The sequence below is a fragment of the Ranitomeya variabilis genome, chromosome 2, assembly GCF_051348905.1.
Source record: "Ranitomeya variabilis isolate aRanVar5 chromosome 2, aRanVar5.hap1, whole genome shotgun sequence".
In the NCBI taxonomy this organism is placed as follows: Eukaryota; Metazoa; Chordata; class Amphibia; order Anura; family Dendrobatidae; genus Ranitomeya; species Ranitomeya variabilis.
Window position 1 is genome coordinate 539,895,589 of NC_135233.1, and position 18,037 is coordinate 539,913,625.

The 18,037-nt window shown below is 48.2% G+C and overlaps 1 protein-coding gene and 1 long non-coding RNA gene across 5 annotated transcripts in view; one reads left to right on the top strand and one right to left on the bottom strand.

The window, feature by feature from the left end:
• The window catches only part of SLC12A4 (solute carrier family 12 member 4), a 474,963-nt gene that overhangs the window by 85,638 nt on the left and 371,288 nt on the right, over positions 1–18,037 (bottom strand). For all 3 annotated transcript variants that reach the window (XM_077288127.1, XM_077288128.1, XM_077288129.1), the window contains 2 exons: positions 17,737–17,932; positions 2,776–2,945 (listed from right to left, as the gene is read on the bottom strand). In XM_077288127.1, coding sequence (XP_077144242.1) covers positions 2,776–2,945; positions 17,737–17,932 — 366 coding nt within the window. The remainder of the gene's footprint in view (positions 1–2,775; positions 2,946–17,736; positions 17,933–18,037) is intronic.
• Positions 1–18,037, top strand: part of LOC143807003 (uncharacterized) — a 113,174-nt gene that overhangs the window by 18,391 nt on the left and 76,746 nt on the right. The gene's annotated exons all lie outside the window — the stretch shown is intronic.

Consider the following 18,037-nt stretch of genomic DNA (forward strand, 5'->3'; position numbering starts at 1 on the left):
GTAATGTTAGTCTATGGGGAAAAAAACAAATCCTGCAGACAACTTTGCAGGATGCGTTTTTTCTCCACAACGACGCATTGCGACGTGCAGTGCACGATGCCAGTGTGATAGAGGCCTTAGCTAGGACTGAGACACTCTCCAGTGCTGCTCCCACTTGTCTGCAGCGTTGACAGCATTGCAGCCAATGGCAGTTCAGCAGTTCTGAGTTGACGGCACGAGCTGCTCAGAGCTACGGATTGGTTGCACCATTGTCAATATTATATAAGTGCTGCAGCCAATAGCAGAAACTGGGAGAAGCGGTGGAGACTCCGAGCCGGATCTGGTGAGGGTGAGTAAAAAACACTTAAGTATGTTTGGTTTTTTTTAAACCAGGCAGCTTTAGAACGCTAATAACCTGCAGATTAACCCCATATCCACAGGTTATCATTGTTTGGAGACTTGACAGCTTCTCTTTAAGCACAATAAGAGCAGTAAAAGCTAAACCTGCAGGAAATGGTAAAAGGATTGCATTTTTCACCAATTTCACCCTGCCTAGAATTTTTGTTCAGTAATTTTTCAATACAGTATGCAGTAAAATGAATGGTGTCATTCAAAAGTAAACATTATCCCACAAAAATGTAACCTATCACACACCTATCTTAGGACATAGAAAAAAAAATTAAGAAAAACAAAGATAGAAAGAAAGGCATAAAGTCTTAAAATTCCCTGGGCAGGAATTTCTTCTTATCCAGAGCAGTATTATATTGCTATTCATATATTCCATGCTTTAGCACTACAGAGTGCAACTTCTTTTGTATATTGTATATTGAAGTGGCTGCTCCAGACAGATTTGAGACAGCCTGGGCTCCCCGAGACAATTGTAGGGCTCAAAGCAACAGTTAGGAGCATGTTAGTTTTTAACAGGTTTCTTCTTCCCTTCCCTATGTGTATGTCTCGTCCTATTTAGTATTGTGGTTTTATAAGAATTGTAATATGTGTATGGGGTATGGAGTCATCTTAACTTGGCATCATTTAGAACTGCTGTTGGACTGTCTTTTTCTGTCCTACTGCACATGATGTTTTGATGCCACTAGGGCGAAACGTCTTCCAAGAGTTTATTCTAATTGTACTCCATTTTCTCTGACCCTCTAATTTGTAAGTCAAATTGGATTGTTTTATCTTATTTCCGATTGTAAAATTTTATATAATTTAATACAAATGAGTTTAAAAAAACAAAAACAAAACCTAGAAAATATAATTTTAAACAGAATCTTTAGAACAGAATACACAGTATATTAGCAATTCTGGCCCTATGCCTAGAAAAACTGGCCACAGTTAGGGTACTGTCACACAGTACCATTTTGATCGCTACGACGGCACGATCCGTGACGTCGCAGCGATCGTATGATTATCGCTCCAGCGTCGTAGACTGCGGTCACACGTTGCAATCACGGCGCTGGAGCGATGCCGAAGTCCCCGGTAACCAGGGTAAACATCGGGTAACTAAGCGCAGGGCCGCGCTTAGTAACCCGATGTTTACCGTGGTTACCAGCGTAAACGTAAAAAAAACAAACAGTGCATACTTACATTCCGGTGTCTGTCCCCGGCGTTCTGCTTCTCTCCACTGTGTAAGCGCCATAGCCGGAAAGCACAGCGGTGACGTCAGACGTCACCGCTGTGCTCGCTTTCTGGCCGGCAGGCGCTCACACAGTGGAGAGAAGCAGAGACGCTGGAGGACAGACACCGGAATGTAAGTATGCACTGTTTGTTTTTTTTACGTTTACGCTTGTAACCAGGGTAAACATCGGGTTACTAAGCGCGGCCCTGCGCTTAGTTACCCGATGTTTACCCTGGTTACAAGCGAACACATCGCTGGATCGCTGTCACACACAACGATCCAGCGATGTCAGCGGGTGATCAAGCGACGAAAGAAAGTTCCACACGATCTGCTACGACGTACGATTCTCAGCAGGATCCCTGATCGCTGCTGCGTGTCAGACACTGCGATATCGTAACGATATCGCTAGAACGTCACGAATCGTACCGTCGTAGCGATCAAAATGGTACTGTGTGACAGTACCCTTAGTACAGGATAATTTCATTAGAGCTAATTACATGAAGGAATTGGAGAACAACTGTCCAGAATCAACCATAACAAAATTCACTGAAAAATATGCCAAAAACACCAAACCAAGCCTAAAACATCAAAATTACAATCACTGACAAAGAAGATAGTTTGGTACAGGTGTAAAGGCACCTGTAAAATTCAATTTATATAAGATCCAATTGCAAAAGGAATTACTTTTACAAAAAGGTAATCAATCTTAAGAGATATATATCACTTTACGGGAGCATGATTAACATATTATTCATTAGGTCTTATCGATAGTTCCCACAAAGGACAGTGTGCAGCCAGCCCCAAAACGCATTTCGCGTGGACTAAATCGGGGGGTTGTGGATCTTATATAAATTGAACAACAGGCACCAATGACTAACTTTGATGGAGGCATATATTAGCAGGGTATTAACTCCGTAAACACTAGCATTTTATGTAATTTGCTGCAGCTTAATGGTTCTCCCACCCACTAATAATATTTTCTGTGGACAGCGGTGTCTACACCTTTAACAAAACCATCTTTGTCAGTGATTTTAATTTTGATGTTTTAGACTAAGCTTGTTTTTTGTATATTTTTAATACATTTTGTTATGGTTGATTCTGGAAGGTCGTGCTCCAATTTCTTAATTTAATTAGAATATATAATTGGTCACAAATAAAAAAGATGAAAAATGAATTACCTTATGTTGTTTTAGTAGGAATGGCAGCAGCATCAGCATGCCACCATCATGCACAATCCACCAAACATCTATGTTTCCTTCTAGATAACGTTCATGGTTGCTTGGATAGAAAGAGACGTTTTTAGGAACTGTTAGTGCCAAATGTGCTGCAGTGGTACACCGTACAGTTTCTGTATGAGGGAAAAAAAAGTAATGGTGATGAATTTAAAGTGATTTTTCCAACACTTCACATGTAGTGGATGGGCACAAGCTAAGGGCAACTTCAAAATTCTACATCTGCAGACGTATGGCGTACATGTTTGCACACGTTTGTAACGTATCTGTCTGACATGTGCCATACATTGACCTATGTCTGCCTAGATTTCCCCCCGCCCCCCCCAACTAATTTTTACTGGTTTAGACATGTCAACTCCGCTGCATTTCAGTGCCAGCTCTGTGTGGATATGCACAGGGTGTGTCTAGTGAAATAAATGTTTTTTTCCTTACTAAATTCATTAAAGGGAGCCTGTCACGTGAAAAAAAAAGCTATTAACCTGCAGATATGGGGTAAATCTGCAGGTTAAGAGACTTTTGAAATCATCCAGTGCCGACACTTAGAGCCCCTGCTGCCAGGAGGAAATAAACTTTATTCCTCTCGGTAGCATGCTGCTTTCAGTCACAGGGGTGGCGACGACAGTTTCATGCACTGCTCAGTGTACAGAGAGCAGTGGCTGTAACCATGCCCCTGGCATTGACAGACAGCATCGGCATTAGGGACGGCCGTCAGTCCGTGTTCAGGTGCAGTTACAGCGGCAGCGCTCTACACACTGAGCAGTGACTGAACCAGTGTCAGAGCCACCCATTGCTGAAACCTGAATGCTGCCGGGAGGAATAAACAAAAACATTTCCTTCCAGCAAAGGGGCTCTAAGTGCGGGATCCAGACGGTGTCAGAAAGCTATTACCTGCAGATTAACCCCTTACTGCCATCGGACAGGACAGTACGTCCGATAGCAGTATCCCCGCTTTGATGTGGGCTCCGGCGGTGAGCCCACATCAAAGCCGGGACATGTCAGATTTTTCTAACAGCTGAAATGTGCCCACAATAGGTGCGGGTGGAATCGCGATCCACCCACACCTATTAACTAGTTAAATGCCACTGTCAAATTTTGACAGCAGAATTTAACAAGAGTTTCCATCCATCCAGCCAGAAATGCGTGCACCGGTGACCGACGTCACGTGATAGGGGGTCATTGGTGCGTCGGCATGACAACCAGAGGTCTCCTTGAGACCTCTATGGCTGTTGATGCCTGGATTGCTGTGAGTGCCACCTTGTGGTCGGCGCTCATAGCAAGTCTGCAATTCAGCTAAATAGACGCGATCTGAGCATCGCCTCTATGTAGCTCAGCCGATCAAGTTGTGGCAGCTTCTAGCCTCCCATGGGCGCCATTGAAGCATGCCAAAAGTAAAAAAAAAAAAAAAATTAAATATGAATACAAAGAAAATATAAAAAAGTTTAAATCACCCCCCTTTCGCCCCATTCAAAATAAAATAAAAAAGATTAAACCTACAGATATTTGGTATCACCGCGTTCAGAATCGCCCCATCTATCAATAAAAAAGGATTAACCTGATCACTAAACGGCGTAGTGATAAAAAAAGTAAAGACGCCAGAATTATGCTTTTTTGGTCGCCGCCACATTGCATTAAAATGCAATAACGGGCGATCAAAAGAACTTATCTGCACCAAAATGGTATCATTAAAAACATCAGCTCAGCAAGGAAAAAATAAGCAGTCACTCAACCCAAGATCACGAAAAATGGAGACGCTACGGGTATCGGAAAACTGCACAATTATTTTTTCTTTAGGAAAGTTTGGAATTTTTTTCACCACTTAGATAAAAAACCTAGACATGTTTGGTGTCTATGACCTCGTAATGACCTGGATAATCAGACCGGAGTCACACGCAGCGTAGGGAAATACGGTCCGTTATTTACAGGCGTAATACGCAGAAATGATCCAAAACAGTGATCCGTATGGCATCCGTAGGCAGGGTGTGGCTGCGTATTTTACGAATGTCCTCCATATTTAATTCATATGGCATCCATACTGCGTTTTTCTCTTGCAACCTTGCAAAATGGACATATAATGGATCCATGGGCTTAAATATTCCTGAAAACATATATACAGTGTGTATATATATATTTATATTTCATACAGCGCTAGATAGCATAAAAACCGGTAATTCAATTGCCGGCTTTTGCTATCTCCTTATCAAACCCGACAGGATATGAGACATGGTTTATGTACAATAAACCATTTCGTATCCCTTTTTTTTTGCATATTGCTCACTAATAATGTAAGAAGTGTCTGTGTGCAAAATTGGGGGGCTCTATGCTGTTAAAATAAAAGGTTAAATCGCGGAAAAAACTGGCGTGGGCTCCCGCGCAATTTTCTCCGCCAGAGTGAGAAAGCCAGTGACTGAGGGCAGATATTAATAGCCTAGAGAGGGACCATGGTTATTGCCCCCCCCCCGGCTAAAAACATCTGCCCCCAGCTACTCCCTGTTGCGGTGGGATATGGGTTACTGTCACCTTGCTATTGTAAGGTGACATTAAGCCTGGTTAATAATGGAGAGGTGTCAATGAGACACCTATCAATTATTAATAGTGTTGAGCATTCCGATACCGCAAGTATCGGGTATCGGCCGATATTTGCGGTATCAGAATTCCGATACCGACTTCTGATATTTACCGCATATCGGATTCCGGAATCGGAAGTTCCCAGAATTCAAACTGCACGAATTCAGCCAATGAGGACTGATTAGAAGTGTGGGCACATCCTGTTCTGCATGGTGGGCATGTAACCACTGGCATGGCTGTGATTGGCTGCTGAAATGATGTCATGATGCACTATAAAAGTCGCTGCCGCCATTTTGGGCTCACTCTGCTGTGAATTCTGTTAGGGACAGGACGCTGTGTTCTGACTGAGGGCCAGTTTAGAGATAGCGATTTTCTTCATTGTGCTTTACCCAGGCTAATTTAGCAACCGCTGTGTGAGAACCTTGCTTTTGCCTTGCAGCGCTGTTCACAGCTGTCTGCAAGGTCTGTGTGTGTGAGTGCAGCTCACTCTGTAGTCTGTGTGCAGCCACAGCCGGTTGTATTCAGCTCATGGTGCATCACTGCCTCATACCGTTTAATCCATTGTCCTTTTTTGCTATTAGTGCAGCCTGCTGCACATTTATTCAAATATTTCCTATTAGTGGCTTTCCACCCGTATCCAGCTAAATTGTGGAAAAACACTACATAGTATTACATAGAGGAGCTTTTTTTGGCCTTGCAGCACAGTTTACGGCTGTCTGCACGGTCTCCGTGTTTGTGCAGCTCACTCTGTAGTCAGTTCTGCAAAAAAATAAAAAAAATAAATTAATAAAGTTCACCAAACACACCACTTTACAGTTTTGTAGGCCACATTAGTTCATATTAAAGTCTAGTCCACACTTTAGAAAATTAGTGTTTCCTATACCTGTTAGGACTCGGAGCTTTTCAGGAATAAGCACACTAAGCCCTTAGTACTCTTCTGCTTATCTTTATCAGTCAACCAAGATGAAGAAGGCAGGGAGTAAGGCACGTGGGTGTGGGCACGGAGCAGGGAGAGGATGTGGGGATTCTGTGCCTGCTGCGGGCACCGGTGACTCATCACCCAGTTTCAGGAGGGAACAGTCCTTCATGCGCAGCTTTGTAGGAGATCGCCGTACACCGCTGCTGCGTGAAGAACAAATTGAAGCCGTTGTCGGATGGATGGCAGCTAACACATCGACTTCAATTAGTGCCACATCCTCTCAGGCACAGAGCACTGGAGAGCACCCATCTGTCTCTTCACCACCTGCCAAATTGCCCAGGCAGTCAGAGAGCGCAGGACAGGAGCCATCTCTACTTCTGTTCTCTGAATCTCTTGGCTTGGAAACAGGGGGCCAGCCAAGCAGCATTGGAGAAATGGAAGAAGAGGCAGTGTGCAGTGATGCCCAACAGCTTTTTCTCTCAGTCTGAAGAGGCGGGTGGGCCAGTGCCTCCGGTCACCACACCGCAGTACGCATCTGATGAGGAGACTCAGGTGCCACTTTCTGGTGCGTACTGTGCTGCCGAGACTAACCAGGAGGAGCAGTTGGTGGCAGAGGGTAGTGTAGATGATGAGGTCCTTGACCCATCGTGGCGTGAGGTACAGGAAGGTGGTGGGAGCAGCTCTGAGGAAGAGATTCCCCGAAAGGGCCAGAGAGGGAGGGGGAAGACTGCGGAGCCTGTAGCCTCCACTTTGGCACCCGTTAGGAGCATGCCTCTTCCAAAAGCCAAAAAGGGCGCTCCCAAGACTTGCAGTGCCTGGTCCTTTTTTGACACAGTTGCAGCTGACATTTGCTTTGTCAAATGCAAGATGTGTCATCAGAAAGTCAAAAGAGGGAGAAATGTCAGCAACCTCAATACCTCAAACATGTGGAAACATGTGCGGACCAAGCACGCGGTGGAGTTACAAAAACACACTGAAGACCTAGGCCAACCAACAGCGGCACCACCTCTTCAGCTCGTGTTGTTGCCTCTTCCTCCAGCTCACACACAGCTGGTTCGGCTTCCTCCCAGGATCGCCATGGAAGAACCTCTGGCACTGTTGTCCAGAGACCCACAGTAATTCCACCCGCAGCGCCACGTTTCCAGTCATCCTCACACTCCCAGGCCAGTCTACAGCCATCGGTAGCACAGGCATGGGAGAAAAGGCGGCCATTCTCGGCAAACCACCCCCGAGCACAGGCTCTGAACGCTGGCATTGCAAAGCTACTGTCCCTTGAAATGCTGTCATTCAGGCTGGTGGAGACAGACAGCTTCCGTAACTTGATGGCATTGGCAGTCCCACAGAACAATGTGCCCAGCCGCTTTTATTTCAGCAGGCAAGCCGTCCCTGCCCTGCACAAGCATGTGGAGTGACACATAAAACACGCGCTACTGAACGCCGTCAGTAGCAAGGTTCACCTCACCACCGATGCGTGGACCAGTCACCATGGACAGGAGCGATACCTTTTCCTCACTGTCCATTGGGTTAATGTTGTTGAGCCGGGTACAGATCGTGCGAGTGGCGCAGGACGTGTTCTGCCAACTCCAAGGATTGCAGGAATCCAGTCTGTACGCATTGACTCCTCCTCATACACAAGTTCCTCAGAATCATCGCTGCAGGAGCCGTCACAGTCCACCCCCACATGGACCCCTGAACATTTACCTGTTACGACCGACATGAGCACAGCTCAACAGGCAGTCTTGAAATTAATTTATTTGGGGAATTGAAGCCACACAGCGCAGGAGCTCTGGAGTGCCATCAAGCAGGAGAGCGATGTGTGGTTTGTGCTAGCGAATCTCCAGCCAGGCATGGTAGTGTGTGACAATGGCAGAAATCTGGTGGCAGCTCTGGCCCTAGGCAACCTCACTCACATCCCATGTCTGGCACATGTGCTCAACTTGATCGTGAAGAGTTTTTTGAGGGACTATCCGGATCTTGATGCACTGCTGCACAAGGTCCGCCTAGAGTGTGCTCACTTGCGGCGTTCCAGCATATCAAGATCGTGCATTGCAGCTCTGCAGCGCCGATTCCGCCTTCCGGAACATCGCATCATATGTGACCTACCCACCAGGTGGAATTCCACGTAATATATGTTGGAGCGGTTGTGTGAGCAGCAGCCAGCAGTAATGGAGTACCAGCTGCATCAGGCGCAAAGAAGTCGCACTCCGCACCGTTCAGACTTCACAACCACTGAGTGGGCCACTATGAAGGACGTCTGCCAGGTTTTGCGTTCCTTCGATGATTCCACGCGGATGGCGAGTGCAGATGATGCACTAGTCAGCATGACTGTCCCCCTTATCTGCCTGCTTCAACAAACACTGCAAGCGCTAAGGGATGATGTTGTGGAAGAGGTGGAGGATGAGGAGTCACCAATTCCATTAGCTTCTGGACAGTCAGCGCTACGTGGTTCCTCACAAAGGCCTAGGCAGGGGACACTTTGTGAGGAGGATGAGGAGGAGTCATTGGAGGAAGACATGTGTCCAGAGGGGGGAGTTACACAACTCTCCAGTAGTCAGTGTGTAGAGCGAGGGTGGGGTGATGCTGAGCGGGCAGAGATCACGCCTCAAGCAGGGGACAGCGTTTATTGGCCAGTTGGCAGTCTGCAGCACATGGCTGATTACATGCTGCAGTGCCTGAGAAACGACCGCCGCATCGCCCACATTCTCAACACGGCTGATTATTGGGTGTACACCCTCCTAGATCCTCGCTACCGGGACAACTTACAAAGCCTCATAACACCGTTGAACCGGGAGCGTAAAATGCGGGAGTACCAAGACACACTGGTGAATTCCATCATCTTCTCCAGTCCAAGTGAGAGCAGTGCTGCTAGTGCTTTACAAAGCAGATCAGTGCACCGAGGCAGTGGAGGAAGCTCTGCACACAGAGGGAGCAGAAGCAGTGCCTCAGCACAAGGCAAGACCAGTATGGCCCAACTGTGACACAGTTTTGTGTGCCCGCCACACATGTCTACACCATCACAGACGGCTCCAGTCAGCAGGAGGCAACGTTTCCGTCAGAAAGTGACTGACTACATGTCTTGCCCTCTTACTGTACTCCCAGACGGCTCTTCCCCCTTCAAATTTTGGGTCTCTAAGCTGGATACATGGCCAGAGCTAAGCCAGTATGCATTGGAGGTGCTGGCTTGCCCTGCTGCTAGTGTATTATCGGAACGTGTCTTTAGTGCCGCAGGTGGTGTACTAACAGACCGTCGCATGCGACTATCCTCTGATAACGTTGACCGGCTTACTTTTCTGAAAATGAACAAGGCCTGGATCTCGCAGGAATTTGCCACTTGATTTCCAGATTAAATAATTGGTTGGCTACAGTATCCAGGTCTCCTGTTGCGTTCATGTTTCTACCACCTGAACTGTAATGCCTGGGCTCCAACACCGCCAGTTGAGGCTCAGAAGTGCAGGCTGCACAGTCAAAACACATGACCCAGTGTTATTGGGTTTCAGTAACGTCAGCTGATCCCCAGCTGTGTAGCCGGCAATGTGTCCTGCGACCGCCACGCTGACACAACAACTGAAATTTAAGGGAACCTGTCACCCCCCTCCTCAGGTGTTTGCAACTGAAAGAGCCACCTTGTGCAGCAGTAATGCTGCACAAGGAAAAGGTAGCTCTTTTAGTTTAGCTCCTTGCACACGCGGAACTTAACACTTAGGCCATGTGCACACGTTAAGTATTTTTCGCGTTTTTTTCGCGTTTTTTCGCTATAAAAACGTGATAAAAACGCGAAAAAAACGCTTACATATGCCTCCTATTATTTTAAGTGTATTCCACATTTTTTGTGCAAATGTAGCCTTTTTTTCCGCGAAAAAATCGCATCGCGGAAAAAAAAGCAACATGTTCATTAAAATGCGGAATTGCAGGGGATTCCGCACACCTAGGGGTCCATTGATCTGCTTACTTCCCGCACGGGGCTGTGCCCACGATGCGGGAAGTAAGCAGATTATGTGCGGTTGGTACCCAGGGTGGAGGAGAGGAGACTCTCCTCCACGCACTGGGCACCATATAAGTGGTCAAAAAATAAGAATTAAAATAAAAAACAGTCCTATACTCACCCTCGATGTCTTCCCGCCTCCACTGCACGCTGTCGCTTCGGTTCCTGTAGCTGGTGTGCGGTGAAAGACCTGCCGATGACGTCACTGTCCTGTGATTGGTCGTGAGCGGTCATTTGACCGCTCACGTGACCGTGACGTCACGGAAGGTCCTGTGCGCACAGACCAGCTATAGGAAGAGGAACGGACGCCGCTGAGGAGATGTCTGGGTGAGTATAAGCATTTTTTTATTTTTTTTTATTATTTTTAAACATTCTATCTTTTACTATAGATGCTGCATAAGCTGCATCTATAGTAAAAAGTTGGTCACACTTGTCAAACGCTATGTTTGACAAGTGTGACCAACCTGTCAGTCAGTTTTCCAAGCGATGCTACAGATCGCTTGGAAAACTTTAGCATTCTGCAAGCTAATTACGCTTGCAGAATGCTAAAAAAACGCGAAAAAAACGGAAAAAAAACGCAAAAAAAAAATTGCGGATTTCTTGCAGAAAATTTCCGGTTTTCTTCAGGAAATTTCTGCAAGAAATCCACAACGTGTGCACATACCCTTATAAAATGTGTCCCCTGATACCGTGAGACCATCCCGGAGGTGGGACTTTCCTTCGTAATGGGACGCAGCACAGCCATCATTCCTTCTCCCTTGGTGCCGTGCGCCGCCTCCTCAGCGTTGTTTGATTCTGTCACGGAGCCTGCGCTGTTATGTTATCCCTTGGCCATGCACACTTAGCGCTGCCCGTCTTCTGACATCATTTGGTATCAGGCTGGCTGCGCCTGTGAGGCCGCGCTGCCCGAGATCCCGCCTCGCAGTGTCTTCTGATTTTATCACACTGCGGGCCTGGGATCCATGGGCATGTGCAGTGCATATCTTCACCTCAGCCTCTCACTCATCTCCCTCCTCCTTCTTCAGACTGTGCGCCGTCAGCTGATCCCTAATAGCATGCCACGGCCGTGACACCGCACAGTCTGAAGAAGCCGGAAGGAGGGGAGTGAGAGGCGAGGATATGCACTGCGCATGCCCATGGATCCCAGGCCCGCAGTGGGATTACATTAGACGACACTGCGAGGCGGGATCTCTGTCAGCGCGGCCGCACAGGTGCAGCCAGCCTGACACCCAGGGCCGTATTTGCCACTAGGCACTTGAGGGCACGTGCCTAGGGCGGCAGGATGCGGGGGGGCGGCACCTGAACAAGGTTTGTTTTTTTTTTTCTTTTTTTTTCTTTTTCAATAGTCCGGGGCTTGCCCGCCCACCTCCCTGCTCCCTCCGCCTCCACCCACCTACGTCTTCTGGGCTGGCTGCGGCGGGTCTCAGATCCCACGCAGTTAAATGTACTGCACAGGGAGCCAGAAGCGGAAACATGTCAAATCATAGGGCCCGGGCCCGCCCCCTCCTCGCTCAGGCGCCAAATTCAGTTGCTGCCTGACAGTGCACCCGCCCACCTCAGTGTCCTGGCTGCTGGGGATCACGTCCCTCTGCTGTACCCCGGCCGGACTGCTGGTGCCTTCACCCGGGGATCGGAAAGGCAGAAGCCCTCTGCCCATCAGGACCTGCGAGCGGCTGGCGGTGGGGGGCGCCATCCTGGGCTATAGGAGAAGAGCAGCTGAAACTTCTGGAGTTGGGAGAAGCCTCCACCTGGATCCCGGCAATTTACTGTGAAGTGCTGAAGCCCAGGACAGCGGTCAGCAGGCCAGCACAGACCTGGCACCAGCATGCCTCTCTCCAGGAATCCAGGCTGGGTGATCCTGCCCATCACGCTGCCAGCATTCTCTTTACCGGGACGTGGATAGTGTAAGTGCACGGCAGGGGCTCGGGGCTGCTCTGTGATGGGGGCGGTATAGCCGGGGAGCACTGATCAAAGGAGTCTATGTGTTGGAGAGAAAGGTAATGATGTGTGAAACGTCTTGGGGGAGGAATGGGGGCTGATACTGCTCTGTGCACCTCCAGGGGTTGCCAATGCCTGCAAGTCCTGGCACCTTCATCATGTCACTGTACCGTCAGCAGATGGTCTGCAGCCACCTGTCATGTAAGGGTATGTGCACACACTGCGGATTTTGCTGCGGATCCGCAGCAGTTTCCCATGCATTTACAGTACCATGTAAAGCAATGGGAAATGAAATCCGCAGTGCACATGCGGGAAAAAAACGCGCGGAAACGCAGCGGTTTATTTTCCGCAGCATGTCAATTCTTTCTGCGGATTCCGCTACGGGTTTACCCCTGCTCCAATAGAAATCTGCAGCTGAAAACTCGCAGAGGAAACCGCAAAAGAAACCGCGGTAAATCCGCAGTAAAAAACGCAGCGGTTTTTCACTGCGGATTTTGGAAATCCGCTGCAGAAAATTCCACAATGGAATTCGCAGCGTGTGCACTTAGCCTAAGGGTCATTATGGGGGAAAATACTAGGTGGTCCCTAGAAGGTCATAGACAGGTCCAATATGAGCCCTGCCATCCATAATGACACTACCCTGGCATATGGTCTGCGCCTACATGTGGGGTTGTCAGCATTTATGACTGATTTTTATTGTGACATTTCTGATATTTAGCAACTTGTCCACTATTTTCTTTTAGGCAGCTCTGTACATAGTGGGGACGGGATGTATGGAACTGTTAGTCTATGTTCACATGTTGCATTTTCTTTAATGCAAATTTAAAGCTGCATTTAAGCTGCTTACAAAAAGCAGTCTTTGCTGTGTTTTGTTGTCTCTCATGCATGTTGATAAAGTTTAGTGCCTCTCCACCTCCCCAAAAAAGTCTGATTTAACTCTAAAGGTACCGTCACATTTAGCGATGCTGCAGCAATCTAGACAACGATGCCGATCGCTGCAGCGTCGCTGTGGTTGCTGGGGAGCTGACACACAGACCGCTCTCCAGCGACCAACTATGCCGAAGTCCCCGGGTAACCAGGGTAAACATCGGGTTGCTAAGCGCAGGGCCGCACTTAGTAACCCGATGTTTACCCTGGTTACCAGTGATAAATGTAAAAAAACAAACACTACATACTTACATTCGCGTCCCCCGGCGTCCGCTTCCCTGCTCTGTGTGAGCGCCGGCCCTAACAGCAGAGCGGTGACATCACCGCTGTGCTTTGCTTTCCGGCCGGCACTGACACACTCAGTGCAGGAAACTCTGAGCAGCAGCGCGGACGTCGGGGGACGTGACAGACATCAGAGGGTGAGTATGTACTGTTTTTTTTTTTACTTTTACAATGGTAACCAGGGTAAATATCGGGTTACTAAGCGCGGCCCTGCACTTAGTAACCCGATATTTACCCTGGTTACCATTGTAAAACATTGCTGGCATCGTTGCTTTTGCTGTCAAACACAACGATACACGCCGATCTGACGACCAAATAAAGTTCTGGACTTCTAGCTCCGACCAGCGATATCACAGCAGGATCCAGATCGCTGCTGCGTGTCAAACACAACGATATCGCTATCCAGGACGCTGCAACGTCACGGATCGCTATCGTTATCGTTGTAAAGTCGCTCAGTGTGAAGGTACCTTAAGTCACTGTCGACAGTATCTGCATTAGTCATGCCAATGGGGGAGGCAGCACTAAAAGTGCCTAGGGCGGCATAAGCTCTAAATACGGCCCTGCTGACACCAAATGATGTCAGAAGACGGGCAGCGCTAAGTGTGCATGGCCAAGGGATAACATAACAGCGCAGGCTCCGTGACAGAATCAAACAACGCTGAGGAGGCGGCTCACTGCGCCAAGGGGGTAGGAATGACGGCTGTGCTGCGTCACATTACAAAGGAAAGTCCCACCTACGGGATGGTTTAACGGTGTGAGGGGAGACATTTCATAAGTGTCTAGTTCAGCGTTTGCAAGGACCATAATTAAAAGAGCCACCTTTTCCTTTTGCAGTATTACTGCTGCTCAAGATGGCTCTTTCAGCAACAAACGCCTGGGGGGGGGTTAAAGGTTCCCTTTCAACTTGCTCCAATGCAGGCTTCAACCTACACTCTGCTCCTCCTTGATTCCCTGGGCTCTAACACCGCCAGTTGGTGCTCGGAAGTGCTAGCTGCACAGAGAAAAACACTCGCCACTGTGTCAGTGGGGTTCAGTAATGCCAGCTGTTCCCCTGCTGTGTAGCCGGCAACGTGTCCTGAAAACGCCACGCAGACACAAAGCTGCCTCCAGTGCAGGCTTCGGCCTACACTCTGCTCCTCCTTGATTCCCTGGGCTCTAACACCACCAGTTGGTGCTCGGAAGTGCTGGCTGCACAGAGAAAAACACCGGCCAATTTGTCAGTGGGGTTCAGCAACGCCTGTTGTTCCCCTGCTGTGTAGCCGGCAACGTGTCCTGCAAACGCCACGCAGACACAACAGACACTAAGCTGCCTCCAGTGCAGGCTTCGGCCTACACTCTGCTCCCCCTGCTGACCCTTTGCTCCAACACCGCTAGTTGGGGCTCTAGGAAGACAATCTTGAATAGGTCCCCATCCTGGTTCCAGTACCGTCAGCTGGTTCCGGGTAGAGCCTTTGGCTTAGGTGCCTCCTTCTGGGTATCCGAGTTCCACCAACGTCAGGTGGTCCTTGGTAGTGCTTTCAGGCACGGGTACCTCCTGCTTAGTAACCGGGTTCTAGTAAAGTCAGCTGGTCCTTGGTAGTGCCATTGGCTCTTGGACCTTCGGCTACCCATCCGGGTTCCAATACTGTCAGCTGGTTCTCGGCAGTGTCTTTTGCTCTTGAACCTTCTGCTCCCCATCCTGGTTCCAGTACCGTCAGCTGGTTCCGGGCAGAGCCTTTGGCTTAGGTGCCTCCTTCTGGGTATCCGAGTTCCACCAACGTCAGGTGGTCCTTGGTAGTGCTTTCTGGCACGGGTACCTCCTGCTCAGTAACCGGGTTCCAGTAATGTCAGCTGGTCCTCGGTAGTTCCATTGGCTCTTGGACCTTCGGGTAGCCATCCGAGTTCCAGTTCCATCAGCTGGTTCTTGGCATTTTCTCAGCCTTCTTGAACCTTCTGCTACATTTCTAAGTTCAAGACCCTAAAGACGACGACCCGGAAGACCGAGAAGCAGAAGAACAAGAGGCTGCAGAACAAAGAGCAGAAGAACATTAAGCATAAGACTAAACATCAGAGCAAAAGATATTATCTAAATTATAAGCAGAAGAAGACTAAGCAGTGTATGGGGGTGAGTCCGTTCCTCCTCGTGGTGCCCCTGGAAAAAGCCTGCTGCTGCAGGCCTAACTGAACGTGGACAAATCCTGTTGTAATTTCATTAAAAGACTTTTCTTACTGTGTGTGGGTTTATTTAACCCTTTAATTACTATAGGATTAAGGCCCCGTCTCACATAGCGAGATCGCTAGCGAGATCGCTGCTGAGTCACAAGTTTTGTGACGCAACAGCGACCTCCATAGCGATCTCGCTATGTGTGACACGTACCAGCGATCAGGCCCCTGCTGCGAGATCGCTGGTCGTGTCAGAATGGCCTGGACCTTTTTTTGGTCGTTGAGGCCCCGCTGACATCGCTGAATCGGTGTGTGTGACACCGATCCAGCGATGTCTTCACTGGTAACCAGGGTAAACATCGGGTTACTAAGCGCAGGGCCGCGCTTAGTAACCCGATGTTTACCCTGGTTACCAAAAAAAACAAACAGTACATACTCGCCTTTCGGTGTCCCTTGCCGTCTGCTTCCTGCTCTCACTGACTCCCGGCCGTACAGTGAGAAGTGAGAGCACAGCGGTGACGTCACCGCTGCGCTCTCGCTGTACGGCCGGATCTCAGTCAGAGCAGGAAGCAGACGGCAAGGGACACCGAAAGGCGAGTATGTACTGTTTGTTTTTTTTGGTAACCAGGGTAAACATCGGGTTACTAAGCGCGGCCCTGCGCTTAGTAACCCGATGTTTACCCTGGTTACCCGGGTGCTGCAGGGGGACTTCGGCATCGTTGAAGACAGTTTCAACGATGCCGAAGTCGTTCCCCTGATCGTTGGTCGCTGGGGAGAGCGGTCTGTGTGACAGCTCCCCAGCGACCACACAGCGACTTACCAACGATCACGGCCAGGTCGTATCGCTGGTCGTGATCGTTGGTAAATCGCTTAGTGAGACGGGGCCTTTAGTAATGGATAGGTGTCTTACTGACGCCTCCATTACTAAGCTGGCTTAATGTCACCTTACAATAGCAAGGTGACATTAACCCCTTATTACCCTGCTTGCCAAAGCTACAGGGCAAGAGCAGGGCAAAGCACCAGAATTGGCGCATCTAATAGATGCGCCTTTTCTGGGCAGCTGCGGGCTGCTATTTTTAGGCTGGGGGGGCCCTATATCAATGGCCCCTTACCATCCTGAGAATACCAGCCCCCAGCTGTGAGCTTAAGCAGGGCTGGTTGTCAAAAATGGGGGGGCCGCGCCATTTTTTTTACATTATTTAAATAATTTTAAGAAAAAGCGTGAGGACCCCTCTATTCTTGATAAACTAGCCTTGCTGAAGGTGATAGCAGGAGGTTGCAGCCCCCAGCTGTGAGTTTTGTCTGGCTGGTTATCAAAATTAGGGGGGAACCCACGCGTTTTTTTTTTTAATTATTTATTTATAGTGCCGGAGAACCAGATGATAACTCCCATCCGCCGCTCCTGCTCTCACTTTAATTAGCGGCTGTAGGTGTCAGATGATGGGATCAGTAGTCCCATCAGCTGACACTTGTGATCAGAGGTGAGTGTACACCTCCGATCACAGCTGAGCGCTCCAGCTGTCTTCTGACAGAGGGAAGCCGCAGCTCTCTGACTGGCGGGGAGGATTTCCCTTCTGATCAGAAGGTGTGTTTGCCGCGCTGTCATGCATATGACAGCGTGTCAAACACTAATGTCGGACCCCAGATTCAAGTGAATGGGGGGTCCGCTGCAGGATGACAGGCTGCATGAATGCATCATGCAGCCTGCCATCTAGATGTAGCAGAGCCGAGTGTGACGTCACATTTGGCTCTCCTTGGCTTTTCTGCAGCAAATACGTTGCAAGAAAAGTCAACCTGCGTATTTGCAGCGTTTTTTCACTTTTTCAAGTCAATGGGTGAAAAACGCTGAAAAAACGCTGAAAAGTGACATGTCCTATGTAAAAAAAAAAACGCTGCAAAGCACAAAATATTGATCATACAAAAACCCAATGTGTGTGCATGAGATTTCTAAAATCTCATAGGCTTTGCTGGTACAGTAAAAGCAGCTGAAAATTAAAATAGTAGCCAAAAAAAAAAACGCAGCAAAAACGCTTTGTGTGAACTTACCCTAATACTCCAAACAGAAAAACGCTTCCCACTAATAATAATATTTTATTCTTATAACAGTTTAAAAGCAGATTAATTACACAAAAAAAAAAAAAAAAAGACTCGCCAATAAAGGTTTTCCATGAACGTGGATCTTCACTTTGTCTCCAGCCATAAGGCCACCCCAGCATTACAGTGTTGTGCTTCATTCCTCCAAGTCCACATGACTGGATCAAATGTGAAATTCCTTCTCTAATTTTATTTGAAACAACCACTTGACAGAAGCCTTTAACTTTCTCTATTTCCATCATATTTTTAATGGTCTGAAATGATCAATATAATTGTATGGTTATAAAAAAACAAAAACAAAAAAAACATACATAAACATACTGTAAAAACTAACTAAAATGTAGAAAAATTGGAAGATT